This window comes from Chelmon rostratus, chromosome 22, assembly GCF_017976325.1.
Source record: "Chelmon rostratus isolate fCheRos1 chromosome 22, fCheRos1.pri, whole genome shotgun sequence".
Classification (NCBI taxonomy): Eukaryota; Metazoa; Chordata; class Actinopteri; order Chaetodontiformes; family Chaetodontidae; genus Chelmon; species Chelmon rostratus.
The window spans coordinates 1,140,476-1,157,344 of NC_055679.1; the positions used below are offsets into that span (position 1 = coordinate 1,140,476).

The window sequence follows — 16,869 nt, forward strand, 5'->3', positions numbered from 1 at the left end:
TCACAGACTCTATTGCGCATGACACAATATTCCTTGAAGCTGATTGGTTACTTTGGTCCACTTCCTAGTTCGTCGTAAAGTGATATTTTATTTCACACGGGTTAAATGTTTTATAAATTACACATAAATGTATCACTTAGTCGTCATTAAATTGGCGCAGATAGTCTGTCCTTTTTGATGTTGTGGAATGGATATTTTATTTAACCCAGAGCTGGCAGGAAGTCCGTCGCTCTTAAAAGGTCTGTGTGGTTGACAGGTTTGCACAAGGTTCCGGTTATCAGTGAGTTTCTAGTTCTAACTTCAACGTTGTCGCGCGAACCTAAGTAGGCTGAATGCAACTGTTTTTTTGTGACATACAGTATAAACCATGGACGTAGTCTCCGAGACATCACCCACAGATTAATGAAAAGCCAGTGCGAGCCTCAGTGACAGTAGCTCCGTCAGTCGCCATCTTGGCAGTCTCACTCTGCAAAACTTCCGGTTAGTCTATAAATGAGCACAGAGGTGGGCGGGGCTGAGACCAGCAGAATGAACCGTGCCCATAGTTATGCAGAACTTTAAGCCATAAAATCATTTAAATGCTGAAAATGATGGAAAAAGGTTTGAATCATAAAAAGAATTTTATTTTTGTTCCTTTTTATGGAATTATTCACTCTTTGTCAGAAATAATTGCATTAAAGGAATGAAGAACAAAAAAGTATAACAGATTGATTGCTGGTGACCCATCCTGACAACAAACCATGCACAGAAATTTGGCCCCGTCCTGTTTGACAGCGAGCTGAGGGCGGCGTCTCTCCACTACCTGTCAGTGGAGGATCTCACCGTCTGTCCATTCTGTGGTGCTCAAAGTCAGGGAGAGGCGAGCTAAAACAACCCAGGCTTCTTTCTGAGATTCATTTTTGGCCAACTTATACTGTGGTTTGCACAAAGTTTAGCAAGGTATATGTCATTATGGGCACTGTCCAGGCAGTTACAATTGACTTTTTGCTGTTACCTTGGTATAAGAAATCATCTCTGTCAAAATAGTGTAACATTCATACATCCATGACGAGCTGAGTTGTGGTCAAATGACAAATACAACTGATTTGCTACTATTCTATAATTCTTCCTCACACATGCTCTCTATCATATTTGAAATCAACTTGACATAAACTTCATACCTCGCAACCACAGTGATAATTGAATTTGTTTAGAATAAAGTAATTTTTTTTTTTTTTTCAATGAAAAGGTCCCACTTCTTTCAGTTTGAACCACTTCTAGAGTATTACGTTTACAGCTTCCTCTCTGTAGCTCACATCTCCTGTTTGGAAGATTTTTAGTTCCACAAGAAATGACTTTAATGGTAACCTTGCTATTAATGTACGGCGTGTTGTCAGCTGATATAGTATGTCAATGATTCACAGTGATATCAGAAAAGAATAGCACCTGCTGAGGAAATGGGTTGCATTAGTTGAGGGTGTGTGTTAACATTTCCTTCATCTACATTGCTTTTGCAATGTAGATTAAGACCTAGATTATGACCTTAGAGAAGACCTTCATAAATGCACTGCAGAATATAGATCTGCCGAATGATGTCTCTGGGCAGCATGTTAGACCTGCGGAACAAACCTGCCCCCTCTAAGTCTGGGGTGAGGAGGATGGGTCCTGAGAAGCTGACCATGCAACCTTTTTAATGAAACCCTGTTTATAACATGGTGATATTCAGTGGCGTTGATGGCCTATGAAAATATTGCAACTAAAACTAATCAGAGATTAACTTTAAGTCTGCCAAGCCTTATTTGACAGGTTACACATTTGTATTGAAAAAGTTTAGGTGTTACAGGTGTAACACACAGTACAGATTCAACTACAGAGATTTTTAAGTTAGCCCATAAATATGTTCTGTCCTTGTCTTCCATGTGCCAACATATTTTGTTCACATTGTGTTTTCTTAGACTGTGTGAAATGTGTTCTTTAGTCATTTTATTGACTAAATTTATTCATGTAATCTTGTATTAAACCTTCTACAGATTTTTCCCCATATATTTTTTGTCTGCTGTATGATAATCCAATGGGTTTAATTGCTTGTGTTCAAATTCAAGTTTATTTTGAGTTACAAATCACAATTATGTTGTCTCAAAGTGTTGGGATTTGCAGTTTCCCCATCTCTTCCAACTGTGTTCTCCTGTTTCCGTTCCCCATCCTTGTGGTGACGACTGAGAAGAACACTTTAATATTTTGATACCTTTTTCCTTGTCTGCCTTCCTGACTCCTGTTTGTTGTGTTCAGGTGTGCTCCAGTCTACGCCCTGTCACTGTGAGTCTCATGAGTTATTTGGATTTGGACACACCCTCCTGTTCACCCTCAGTTGCCTCATCAGCCTTCTGTGTGAATCTCCTACACTTGTCTATTGCACATTTTTTTAAGTAGTCGTTAAACCATTTACTTTTTCTTACACTACTCCTGAGCAGACTGCTCCTTGTCTGAGGTTAGCATTTGGGTCCATTGTACAAAACACAAAGGGCTTTACGGGCCCACAAATAGGCAAAGGAAATGTTGCTCCTAAATGGAACATTGTGAAATCCTCTCTAGATCATGCAGCATCCAACAACACAGCCAGTACTGTACTTGAGGTTTTTTTTTCTGATTTGGCTGGCCTTACAAGTGAGTGATACTGCAGTAAAGTCATTTCAAATTATTTCTCTTGTCCCCAGAGACGTCTGAGGAAGATGTGGCAGTTCAGGAATAATGGCAGTGATATTCTAAATATGATTTCCTCAGTCTACATTTTGGTAATACTATCTTGTCTTGGTTTTAGGGAATCCAGGATATTTAGGGCTATTCAGGCTATCCAATGGTAACTCTGCCACACCAGGTGTTGCCATGCCAGCCACTGATCTCCTTTCTCCTTCACAAAGTTTATATTAGAGACTTTTATTGACCAAACTCTTACATGCTTTGTACCTACTTCACCATCATTAACAGTCATTTCTGTGCCAATCAGAGGACTAACAATGATGTATACTTACTAGATATGTCAAATAGATCCAATCAATAAGCCATAGTTTTATTTTTAGTTACGTTCCTAAGGATAAAGAGAAAGTTTCCCAAATAACTCAGTGTTACTGGATGGGTATTTCAAGGGACAGGACGAAAGAAAGAATATGTTAGCATTGTAGAATAGCAGTGTATAACAGTGTTTATATTAGCTGCTAATCAAAAACTGTGGTCCTGGGTCACTAAATATCCCCATGAGCAGAGAATTGGGTGAGCAGATACAAATTGGATCTGACAAAAAAATGAACAAATCTAAGCCCAGTGTCTTAGAACTTGAGCCTGAATTTATATGCAAAGTACTTCCTTGAAACAAAGCCTTCAGTAGTCCATTTGGCACTGCGTATCTGAAATGGTATCATTTCACAGAAGCCTGATGGAATGCCTGTCATCCCTTGTTTGAGCTCAGCATAAGTTTGCATATACTGAACAGGCAGCCAGGTTCTATCAGTACATGCGGCTGTTGGGTAGCAAACTGTCTGAACACCGTACAGGATGTGACAGGTGTGTTTCTCTTCTCTTCAGGCAAGATAAGAATGTGTTTTAATGTATTGAACACAATTACATACATCCAATGTGTTTTTTTGACTTCTAAGAAATCATGTATTAGAAATTGTTTTAGCAAGGCAAGTCCACCTATAATACAGATGACCTGGTAGAGCAACCCCCCCCCCCCCTTTGTGTATAGCAAAGTTTATGGCAGATAGGACTGCCATACATATAAGCATTTCTTCATAATATCATACGTATTTAAAGATTAGACATTTTATATATTTTATTATATTTGATTTATATTTTATCAAAAGCTGCAGTCCATGGATCAATGTAGCATTGATAAAGATGAAAAAAGATTGATCTCACTCAACTGGAAACAGAACTGCTCCAATACAACACGATATCCACCCCAACAACAGCCTGCTCACCCTGCTGTCCTCTCACAGGCAATACAGAAGTATCTGTTATCGTAGCAGCAGATTATGGAGCAGCTTCTGTCCTCAGGCTGTAAGACTGCTCAGTTTATCCTCCACACTTACACAGTAGTTTGCTTTTTTTGTTTGTTTGTTTTGTGTGAAACATGCTTTTCATTGCACAAATCTGCGCTGTAGAACGATGAATTCATCAATTCATCTTGAACCTTGGAATGAGACACTGAGTGGTCAGCAAAGTCAAGGGAGGCTAGTTTTCCCCTCAGGTCTCACCCCACCTGTTCAAGAGGCATTAAACCTGCAACGACTCCCAAATTCTCCAAATGCTCTTTTAATACTGTATATATCAACATTAGGTAACAACTAAATGTAAGTTACTGAATTGTTACTGCTGCTGTTGCTCTACTGTTACTGTTGTTCATCAAAGCTTTTCCATCCCCAACCTCTTTAATGATATCCGAGTACATCTTTAAATGTACCTGGAACTTTCTATGTTAAAAAAGGAACATTAGAACTCCCTGTGTGAAAAAGTGCAGCCCTGAATGTATATTGTTGTATTATAGAAGTTTGCTTTATGTCTACTATTCTGCTTTGTTTTGTTGACTGTGATTTTGTGAATATCTCACACCACTTGTCTTGTGTCTTTACAGTTTATTGACAGGAGAGGGCGCCAAATATGAAGAAAAAGAAAACTGCAGCCACAGATTCTTCTGGACATTTTCAAAGCCTGGCCTGCTCAGCAGAGTGACACTGTCTGACAGGAAACGCAGGAAATAAATGGGCCATAAACACAGGCTTAGAGCACAGGCACCTCTGCCATGAGCACGGTGGGAGTTCAGGTGTGATCCTGCCCTTGGGTTTTACCAGAGCAGCCGATAAGTGAACAAGCCTCCGTATGTGATTTCATTTGTAAACAGCATTTCATTGCTGTGGAGACACTTCACAGCTATCCTTGCCAGTGTTTATTGTACCCACAATACAAAAGCATCAGGCAGAAGGGACAGCATATAGATGACTGAATTTTCTGGTCTTAGAGTAGTGGAGTAAAAGTGCAAGGTTTGTTGTTTGGGAGGGGGGCACTCTGGGTCAACGGAAAACAAAGTAAACACAATGCTAATATAATATCACCTTATTATGGTGGAATTATCAATGATCATGTATGATGATTTGTAGTCATGTTTCTGTCTCCCTCATAAACACTAGTCCAATATTCACTCTATTCTGCCTCTGCTAACTAATTATTTAATTAATGTTACATAAATAAAAATAAATAGAATACATTAGCTGAAAATGATTGATTGTGAAGCATTGCATTGTGGGATTGTGCATGCCATGGACACTACTTTTCTTGTTGGAATTTTGAGGACCCTTTAGTGTATATAGTGAATACATTTACACACCGAAACAGAATGCTAGACAGTAAATAAAGTGTGCTGTATAGTTATTTCTGACAAAATTGCAGCAATACTTCTATCTACATTATATTCTTTGCATTTTCTCACCCATCTAAGGAGTAGGAGTTATTTCAATAGTGAAAGAAAGAGTTACGGTGTAGTAACACAACCCAAATTCCAAAAAAGGTGGGACAATGTATATTAACAATATCTTTAAAGTCTGATCTCATCAGTTTCATTGATTTTTGTAAATATCTGCTTATTCTGAATTTGATGCAGCAACACGTTTCAAACAAGTTGGGCCAGGAGCAACAAAAGACTGGGAAAGATGTGGAACGCTCCAAAAACACCTGTTTGGATCATTCCACAGGTAAACAGGTTTATTAGGTGATAGTATCATGGTTGGGTCTCAACTTTGTTGGAATGTGGGTTTACTGATATGGTAAAATACTAGAAATAACCTTAAAAACCTTGTAGCATATTTTTCAGTCAGTTTTTCTGAGTGATGGGGTACAACATGTAATAGTCTTCCAAAGTTAAAACAGTTTTGTTTTTTCACATTACAGATTTATGTATTTGTATATCAGAATTTTTTGGTTTGAGTTTTACAAAAATTTGAATCAAATTGAATCTAAAGAGAGGTGATGGGTTGTTTTGTTACTGACAATCAAATCTGATCCAACCACACCCAAACTGTTTTAATTGGTTTTTAAGTGTTAAAATCTTGATAAATAACTCTTAAATGATGTTTTTAACCTTGATTGTTTCTCATTTAGTCACTAATATTTAATGCTCTAAAGACACTCACAAGATTTGAATTAAGTTTTCAGGAGCTTTTAAACTGCAGGCCTCACTGGAAGCACTGGAAGACTGTAGTGTTAGTAGAAGCAGCATAACATGTAGAAATATTACTATAAGAGATACAATGAAGCATATTAATTTTAGTCATAATAAAGTAAACAGCAGTAGACTGTAAATCAGAAGACAGTAGGAAAAATAATCATCTGCATAGGGCCAGGACTGGCCTAGTAGGCCCTGGGGCCCATATTGACCCCACCACTTCCCCCACATTTCTATAGATTAACTGCTTTAGTTAATTATTAGTAATTCATGGAAATGTGATGAAGCACAAATGTATTCACTGAAATACACCACATATAATAAATACAAGGATACACCAAGCCTGATGTATAACCTGCTAACATGATAGAAGCCTTGAGGCTAGATTTTAATTCAGGACTCTAAAAGACAGGACCTTAAGGCTCTCATCATTTCAGTTTAGTTTAATGTGCTTTAGTGGATCAAGCAGTATTAACAAATGAAATGTAAATATTTAAATGACCACAAACTGAGCCACATGATAAATTCAGACCCCTGAGGCTGGGGCCCCGGGACAAGTACACGCTTAGCCTTGTAATCCAGCCTCGGCCCTGCTTAAGTACATTTGACCTACAATGTTTGTCATTTCATACTGTTACTTGTCATTCAGTGTACGGACGCACGGGATCCGGGCGCCGGGTGGGACAGACAGCAGTGGCTTTGTGAACAGCAGTAGTAACATGAGCAGGTAGTTGATGACTGCTCAGTCACATCTCATGTAGCCTGGATGCTAACACACAGGCTGCTGTTGATTGGTCCACGCTCAGGCCTGCTGGAGAGCAGCTGCCGTCATCCTATCAAACGTGCCGGGGATGCTGACTCTGCTCGCTGCTCCCTCTGCTCTGCCCCTCTGATGGACTGCGGTCTGCCCGGGCTGTGTTCGGAGACATCAGGTACAGTTGCACCATCTGCACGAAGCCCGTCATTTGCAGAGCGTAATGGTCTTGGTGGAGTCTGGCTTCGTGTTTGTTAAAAAGGTTTCGGCTGAACTCGGCTGCCCGTAGTCCGTCGTTCAGTCTAGAGGGTGGGTTATGCAGGGAGCCTATTCTCTGTGTGAAATATAGCCTGCTGTGTGCTTCACTAAAGACCTGAATACTGTGCTGATGTGTTTTGTGCATGTTGGTGTCGCCCCGCTCAGACGGATGGATGCTGAAGATCCGGGGCTGAGATGAGATAAGCGTCCTCTGTCTCCGCCGAGCTGCTGCAGCGCCGAGCACGCAGGAAAGACGCGGACATAGCCAAAAAACACAGCCGAATCCAGGGATTCAGCGTTTGATCCGGCCAGCGAGCTGTGTCCCCTCAAAGGTTTGCCTTCCGTTTGCCGCCTCGATAATGATCCTGACGCTGCGCTCCAGAGGTGATGTGAGCTGAACTTGCGGGGAAGCCGCAGAGGAGCTGTCCGTCTGTCGAGGTGCTGATGCGGCTGTGACAGAAGCGAGCATGGCCGCCGGGAAGTTACTGCTCTACGCCGGGCTCTCTCTGTCTCTCTGCGCCCTGGGCATGCTGGCCGTGGCGATGTGCTCCGACCACTGGTACGAGACCGACGCGAGGAGGTACAGGGACCGGTGCCGGAGCTTTTCCAGCCGCCGCAAGGACCCGGGCTTCATCTACATCCCCAACAACAGCCTGCCGCTGCGGGCCAGCCGGAGCAGCCTGCCCCGCTGGGAGGAGAAGCTGCTGCTGGCCCGGAACCGGCGGCAGCTGTTCGCCATGAGCGCCGCGGATGAGTGCAGCAGGCAGTATAACTCAACCAACATGGGGCTGTGGAGGAAATGCCATCGGCTGGACTTCGATCAGGAAATCGAAGCCCTCGTCCAGAAAGGTAAGAATGAAATAAACAACTGAGACAGGCTGAAGTTGTTGCAGAAACGGCAATGTGCGCTTCAGACACCGACACGACGCGGGTGCGCTGTGACGTTCATCATCAGATAATCAATCAGCCTTCTGGGGTGATTATTCACTTGACCAAAGGGCGAACAAGGGCATTGAGCTATTGTATTGCTATTACGAAAGCAAATGTTTGTCCAGAGGCATGCAGAGGGTCGCTGGCTCGGTGCGTGAGTGGGTATGACTGGCCTGTGGCTGCAGACTGCTTGTTGTCATGCTATTTTGCAGAAGAGGGGCGCATGTTAATTATGACGCCGAGCATCAGCACGTACGCGCCGTCCCTGTTATCGGATCTGATCGTGGCTCTCTGTTAGTTTAAGTGCTGCTCGCCTGACCTTGCAGCTGCCAATAATGACATAATCATTTAAGGGTGTATGGGCTCGCCAGTAGCCACTCAGCATGAGGCAGGAAGAGATGGGTGGGTGGTGCTGGTGGTGTTGGGGTGGGGTGGTGGCATTAAGAACTGTTTCTTTTCTGCTTTAAGGTCAAGTTCAGCATTCTGCAAATGTTTTGCTTTGTTCAGCAGAGACCCATCACTTAGCTTTAGACCTTTACAGGCTTTACAGGCATATGCATGACTGGCTTCACGTGCCTGGGTGACCCTGGGCAAAACTGAGCTGGAGGACCCCCGCTAACCCCCCATTCTTTCTCCATCCTGGACATGTGTAGTGTTCTGTATGCTGGAATGGGCTAAGGCTTTGGCTCACTTTCAGGACAGTACCCACCTTGGATGGGTGGTCACCCTCAGGTGGGGTGTGCAGTCAAGTGTTTTGTCAGGTAAAATCCTCCACATTTGCAGGTCAGATAGATAGATAGATAGAAGTGAAAATTTGTGAAATAGGACTATAAAGAACAAACTACACATAACATTATATAACGTTGCAGGTTGCAGGTTCACAAAATTTAAAGACTTGATGCTTTTTGGTGTTTGATTTAATTTTGCTTTATTTTATTATTATTATTGTGCTGTATTTTGTGGCAGACATATTTAAGAGTTTAAAAAAATCCATTAACAATATTGTGTCCAATAGTAATAGTTTTTTAAACACAAACACATAATATGAACAAATGATCTTATTATGAACCTCTGAGGTTTTTTATTATAATTATCTTTTATTGTGACAAGATACAAGCAAGATTCCCACCCAAAAATGAGACGCTGTTGAAAACATAAATAAAACAGAATACCATGACTTTCTAATACTTTTTCACATATAGTTAACTGAAACAGTACAAAGACAATCCACAGGTAAACAGGCTGATTGGTAACAGGTGATAGTATCATGATTGGGTATGAAAGGAGCATCCTGGAAAGGCTCAGTGGTTCACAAGCAAGGATGGAGGGAGGTTCACCTCTTTGTGAACACATGGTTGGATAAAGGACATTAATACATGGATTGAGGATCATTTCTCAAAAACACAGTTTGTTCGTAAATAATTGCATTGTTTTTATTTACATTTTACAGTTTCCCAGCTTTTTTGGAATCAGGGTTGTACACACTGAGCAAATACATACTGAACAGAGTAAACTTGTCAGCTTGTCAGTGGTCTGGTGTACAAACTCTGTAGTGGAAACACTGTTTCTAAATGACCTCAAACCTAGTTCACCATCGCTTACTGTAAGTTGGTCCAACACAATAAGCAAGTTGAACACAAAGCAAATTTTTTTTTGTTCACATTTTATAATAAACGTTTAATCGAGAGGTTCCACTTGTGCCCCTGTAGTTCATAATGTTACACTTGTTATGTGTTAAAAAGACAGGGCAGCTGAGGTTTCTGGTGGAGGTTACTGGTCTTAGTCCAAGCTGGAAGAGGAGATGGTGTGTATGCTTTCTGAATGCTTGCGCGTGTGTGTGCATGTGTGTGCGTGTGTGTGTGCGCGCGCTGCAGCAGCTGTGCCTTCCTTTGAGGACGCCTCAATGGCCTTGATGGCCTACCATCTGCAGTAATGGGCAGCCCACAGTCAGTGTGCTCAGTGATCAGATGAATGCCTCCATAGAGGGGTCTGATCTATTCCAGCTCTCAGCTCCATCAGCATGGAAAAGTACAGCGTGGTTTGTCATCATGATGCATCTGACAATAACTCCACACTGATGGGTCAATAAGGATGGAACTGTGGAGATTAACACTATTTATGTCTTGTGTGCTCTACATGTGCAGTCTCATGCCCAGATCGTCAAATACAGATGCTTTGTCACGCCCCTCAGCATCTCATACACATGCACAAGGATATTCTGTGCACCTCTGTGAGATGCAGAGGGGCGTGAACAGCGTTGCCAGATGTACGATAATTATTGTATTTGTATGATAATTTTGCCCTCTGTACAATCACCATCTTTGACCCAATCGGCATGAGTGCACATGCATTTTTGTTGTTTATTTAAATAAAGTTTGGGGAAAAAAAAGTCTGACTCAGACCAAGTCTGTGTCTTCTGCAGATCAGAGACGAGCCCCCGCCACTACCGAGGGGTTCTCATGCTGCGAACAGCGCCAGCGGGGGCACTGTGGCCTGTTTGTACTGTCACTGATTTCATCCCCTAAGCACTATCTGCTGTTTTTCTGTTTCTCTCGCTGCTTAAGTATAAAAGAACGTCCAGATAATAGCATTTTAAAAATCAGTTTAGAGGTGATGAAGCTCTCTCTCTGCCCGTGTATGTGTATGTGCTTCATTAGATGGAACGAGGACCACTGACTGTGAAGTGCAGGTGCTGCAGACTGCTGTGTCTTCTTGGTTAGTGTAGTAACAGCAGACCACACATTGCTTGCAAACTAGGTTGTTGTCGTGTGGGTTGATTATGTGGCGTGATTATATAGGCCATATAGCTGTGTGGCTGTATGGGCATCCAACAACACTGAATGTGAAACTGTGTATTCATTTGCATCCTATCTTTGCTTGCCTGCCCTGTGAGTTTAGTCTGCTTGCTTTTTATACTTTATCTGATTGAGGTTTGAGCAAAAATCCAAATCCATGATGCCGACCATTGTTCTGAAATAGCCTATCAACAGCTGTTCTGCTTAAATATCAGCAGATAGCTTGTTAATGATAAACCCATGGTGCTGTCCATGGTGCTGAAATAGCACACATCACTATAATCAGCATTTCTCTCCGCTACGCTCTTCCATCTCTATTAGTTTCCCCTTGGATCTGTCTGGCATCTCCATACAGCCTATAGGCTGTTTAAGGGCCCACAATAGGTCTTCTCCCCCTCTGCATTATGCCATTGGTTCCACACCTGGTCTACACTGACTCATTTTAATTAATTTCCAGCTCACCAACCAAGGCAACCAATCAGAGGCAGAGTGGGGCGGGTCTTTGCTAGCAAAGCAGTGGAATCCATAATAACACTACATCCATGCAGTGCCACTGATGGACTCATGGACACATATACTGCCTTCCATGCATCATAGCCTCATCGGCGTGCAGATCCAGATATGAGTAGATTTGCAAAGAGTCAAAAAGTCAATGAAATAATGTGTTTTGTAAAATTAAACATTTGCCTCTTAGTTCTCACGGTTGAAATACAATCATTTTAAACCACTCGTACCATAGTTTAACATTTCCCATCTGGCAACACTTGTTATGACAGAGCATGGGCATTTGACAGCCTGGGAATGGTAGTCTCTTCCACTAACAGCACTTCCAGCTCACATTCAGTTGCTGGATCGTGATACAATGACCGTGATCCAGCAGAGAACTACAATACTTAGCTGCAACCAGCTCTGAGAACCACTACGGCTATGAGAACAACAACAAGTAGCCTATTACTACCACCACTACCACTGCTGCTTCTGCTATCGCAACTACTACTGCTGCTAATGCTACTACTGCTGCTAATGCCGTGACTACGCTTACTACTTCAGCATCTATTGCTACTGCTGCAACTGCTATGGCACTACTACTACCGTTCTAGTACTACTTCTTCTGCTACTGTTGCCGCTCGTGCTACTTATACTATAGCTACTGCTACTTCCAATAGTGCTGCTACGTACTATTGATTCTACTACTCTCTTGTGCCACCTTCACTGCTACAACTACTGTAAAGGCTTCTGTCACTACTAAAACTACCGCAGCCACTACCACTGATACCGCCATCACTACTACCACTACTGCTACTGCCACTGTGAGTGCTCCTCCTCCTATTATGACTACTACTAATACTACTACTGCTGATATGTTTACTACTGCTCTGGCTACTACTACGTTACTAATTCTAGTCCTACTGCTAGTTGCTTTTTGTGTCGAGTCAGACTTTTGTGACACCGGGGAGGCACTGGGGGGCCTTGGACTGAATACCTCAGTATTTTTAAAATCTTGGCTACAGCCCTGCTAGTCGCCAGGTTTAATGTAAATTCAGTGTATGTATTCACACTATTGACAGTTTAACAGAACAGAACTCCTTTGCATTTACAGTGTAAAGCTCTGTGTCCTGTCTGCTGTTAACATGCATCGTAGAGAGAACATAATTTTAATTTTTGAGGGATTTCAGGAGGTCAAAGATCAGAGCAAAGCACCACAAAGCCTGCCCTCCACATGCTGCTTGATTCTCAATCCATTTCAAGCTCCAGAGTCAAATCGCAGGTAGATGGTGAATGACCTCTATCTGCATCCACTAACTGGCCTCGCGCTGCTCTTTCATAATGACTCCACCCGTAACGCACTATTTACTGGCCCCCCAAAAATAACACTGAGAGACTTCAGCTCATTGAAAGCTCTGCAGCTCGGCTGTTAACCAGAACCAAGAGGAGGGGGCACATTAGTCCAGTTTTAGCTGCTCTGCGCTGGCTTCCTGTAACATTTAGAATTGATTTTAAGGTCCTCCTCCTTGTATATAAAACCCTTAATGAGCTTGGAACAAATTACATTCCTAAATATCTTGTTCACTATTTGCATTCAAGAACACTGCGATCATCTGCTGCTGGTGTGTGGTCGTTCCCAGCAACAGCTGAAAGAAAATCAAGGATGCAGCCTTTGTCAATTACACCCCAAAACACTACCTACAGATGTCAGGGAAGCCAGCTCTCTAAATATTTGAAAAGAAAGCTAAAAACTATGACTATGAAAGCTATGACTTCCTGATACAGGCCTGTCTGCACCGCTCCTCTTCTTTTAAATTGTTGAAGTTTCATTCTATGCATTATTTTTATTTTATTTTCATTAATCAGTAGGTTATATTTTCCATCTAATGTTCGCCATATTATTTTACATACATCTTTTCATTTTCTTCCTTTTGTGAAGCACTTGATGCATATGATTTTTTTTGTTGTGAAGCACTTTCAGCTGCATTTCTTATATGAAAGGTGCTATAAAAATAAAGTTTACTATTATTATTATTAACCTTGTGAAATAACAGTAACATTCCTTCAGTTATTAGCCACATATCTAAACCCTGATGAGTCACTTCATGTCAATTTGAATAAGGCAATGCTGTTTTTATATAAAAAACATACTTGATACATGATTTTTTGCGAATGAATCATAATCCATAAGCATGTATCATATCTCTGTCTCTCTGGCATGGCCACGAAAGAAACTTCAGCTGTCAGTGTGTGGCCGGATCAGCGAAATCCATTCATCACCTCATCTGCAAGGCATCTTCTGTAACCACGAGCTGCATCAGTATGTAGATTTATGGAAGCAGGTGGTAGCAGGTCAACACAAAACACTAAACTCTTCATTTTCAGTTTGCCAGTTATAGTATGAGAGCAGTGGAGTGTGTTTGTGTATATGGAGTGGGAGAGCGTGGGTTATTCGAACAGTGTCAGAGGGATGATGACCAATGCTTACTGTCAACATATCCAATGACAGGACCTAACAATGATTGTGTCCTGCTAACAAGTACAGTGTGTATCCAGGCCTGATATATCTTCTTCCTCTGCACTATAGAACTCCATTGTTGTCCAAGAACAGACCAGTGAACCACACTGTTGCACTGGGTGACATGTTCCTTTATCACAGTGTACAGGCATGCACACACTGTACTTTAGTTTATTTTACACTGTCTTGCTGGCCCAAATACTCAGGAGATCACCAAATTAATCTGCTGCTGAAAACAGCCCCCAACAAACGCACTGTTTCCTCTTGTGAGGAAGAAAACTACAGTTGACAACTGGAAATGACTGAGCTTTTTTAAAAAAAGAAACTATATTTTTGTGTTGTGAGATTGTCAGATGTGATTTTCAGTAGGAAGCAGTGGGTTTGGAGCTGAAAGCCACAGACAGGGTCAGACAGTTAGAAAGTACTGGGAGACAGACTAACACATGGTTGGTTCGGCTCTTGTAATGAGAGATGTGACAAGAAGAAGGACGTAGAATATCACAGTCTTATCCTATAAATATGCTGTACATACACCACCTGGTGGTGGCAGTCTCAAATCAATTACATCAGTCACAGTTAAAAAGTACATTTTAGTTCATTCGTGCTCAGATTATGAGATAATGGGGCCCTGGGCATAGGCTCCTCTGGATCTAATTTGCATTTGAACTGAAGTATTTTGGCCACTGTTGAGATGAAGACAAGTTGTCTGACTCTGAACTTAACCCCAAAGCTTCCAACCACACAAATATTATACAAAATACAGTATGGCACTATATATATATATAAATACATATGTAGAGAATTGCTGGCTCAAACCTGTGATGCAGATCTGCTGTCCACAACGTCGTAGAACATCAAACATTTTTGAATTGCGTTCCCATTTTAATTAACACTCAGTATCTTAAGTATGCATGTGCAGCTGTATTATGTATGTCAGATGAGACATATTTAAATGTTTTATCATTAAAAAATGTGAGATTGAAAGAACTCTACCTTTGACTGAGCACTTGCAGAGACGCAGGTGTTCTGGTTTTTAATGTGGCCACCCTCTCCTTGAGAAATAGGTCCCTGCCATACCAGCGTCTAATTGCTGGTGTTCATTCATTATACAGCCCATGTTGATAATCCAGACAGTTGGCATATGCTCTGTTGGTTTCTGATTCCGTGACTGGGCACGGTATGCGACCTCCTGCTGCAGGGGCAGCTAACTGATTCTTACTCTGTTTGTCACGAGGAAAACCTCCTGGAGAGAGAAAGGGAAGGATGAAACAGCAGCAGAGAGACATCAGGTACAAAGTGGTTTGGGAGAGGAAAGAGAATAAAGAGGGGGGAAAGCCAAGGATGGCTGTGGAGACAAGGATGTCAGAGAGGAGCGGATTACATAGAGAGGAGTGGGGGTGGGGCGGCTGGGGAGGTGAGCCCTCCTCATCTTGCGCCATCTGTTGTCGCTCTGTGAGGAAAAGGCTTTTCAGGTCCTGATCAAGACATTCACAGTCCCGTCCAAGCAGAAAGAGCAGGGAGAGAGGCCCCAGATTGTATTACCTCGCTCCCCAGGGGCCCGTATCATGGGGAGGGCTAAATTAGACACTACGGGAGGCTAAAGGTGCCTCATAGGTTCCCTGCCAATGAGCCCGCTGGCAAAGCTGCTCATCTAATAGACACATGGAAGCAGTGGAGGGCGGGCTTCTGGTTTGACTGGCTAGTGGATGATTCGAGGCCTTCGGGGTTTCATCAGAGTGGCAATGAAATTTTCAACTTGGCCACTACTTGTCTGTTTTGTGATGTAGGCATCTAATGTAGCGATGCAGACATTTTATAGGCCATCGGGTGTTTTTGGAAGATTTTGTGTAGCATTAAGTATATGTTATAATGCCTGCCCCATGGCAAACATTTGGCACGTCAAAGGTCATAAATTCAGTAAGTACGGATGTCGCTTTTTGGACTTGTCTGGAGATGCTGCGATCATGTCACTGTTTCTCATCCAGTGGTCAGTGAACAGTCTGTCGATATTAGAGAGAGTCAATATGACTTTAAAACAAATATGTGTATGGATTTTTATCCCAATATAAGCAGACATGCAGTGATATAATTATTTTCTCTTATTAAAGTTAACCAAGGGCACTTAATGTTTGTCTGAAAGTTACTTTTCAAGACAGCCAGAGGACAGTTAAGGCGGGGGTATGCTTGAAAGAAGCTGCTCTGAACAGCTACACTCACTGCTGCTATAGAGAGGTTAGACATGATGTGTCAAGACGGCCAACACTCCTGGACAGTCTTTGCTTGAACGAATTCATGCAGTTGGGCTCTGTGATTGGCCACTTTTTGTATGCACAACACTGTAAAGTGTGCAACTGTGTATCCGTTTTACAGCGTCTCCCCCAGATCCGACATGTGAGAGGTGTGTAAGGGAGCGGCTCTCAGACACTGTTTGGTGATGGACGAGCGCTTTGTTTGAAGCAGGGTGACGCCTTAAAGGACATTTTGGGCCACACTTAAATGAGTAAAGCACAAGCCTTTATGCAAATGTTGTAGTCAGCCATAGTGATTCAAACTGAAGCGGATCTTTTTCAGATAACTGACAATCGAGGTTGGAACACGCATGGTTTCTTATTTCCATAGTTACGGTCTTGTACATATATGAAATTCCCTCTTTGTGTGTTCGCTGATGGAGTTTCCTTGCTAACCTGTGGTGGAGGGATGGGGTTTTTTTTGCCGGAACAAAACGAGGACTGTGGATGGTGTCCACTTGTGTCCATCTCTTACTGGGCAGTTGCTCTATGGGGGTATCACTTCACAGTGAATATGGAAAGGAGGAATGATCGCAGTGACCCACAAACACACATGGGGCATGTTTGTGTCGTATTAAGATGAACTCTATCCTTTAATCTCTGGATCCGCAGCCAAGTTGTAAGGCAGAGGAATTATCGTGAGGTTA

General features: G+C 42.3%; 1 protein-coding gene across 1 annotated transcript in view; it reads left to right on the top strand.

Annotated features, from left to right (window-relative positions):
* Positions 1 to 7,672: 7,672 nt before the first annotated feature.
* tmem178b (transmembrane protein 178B) overlaps positions 7,673 to 16,869 on the top strand; it is a 103,863-nt gene continuing 94,666 nt past the window's right edge. The window contains exon 1 of the mRNA XM_041964295.1: positions 7,673 to 8,054. Coding sequence (XP_041820229.1) covers positions 7,673 to 8,054 — 382 coding nt within the window. The remainder of the gene's footprint in view (positions 8,055 to 16,869) is intronic.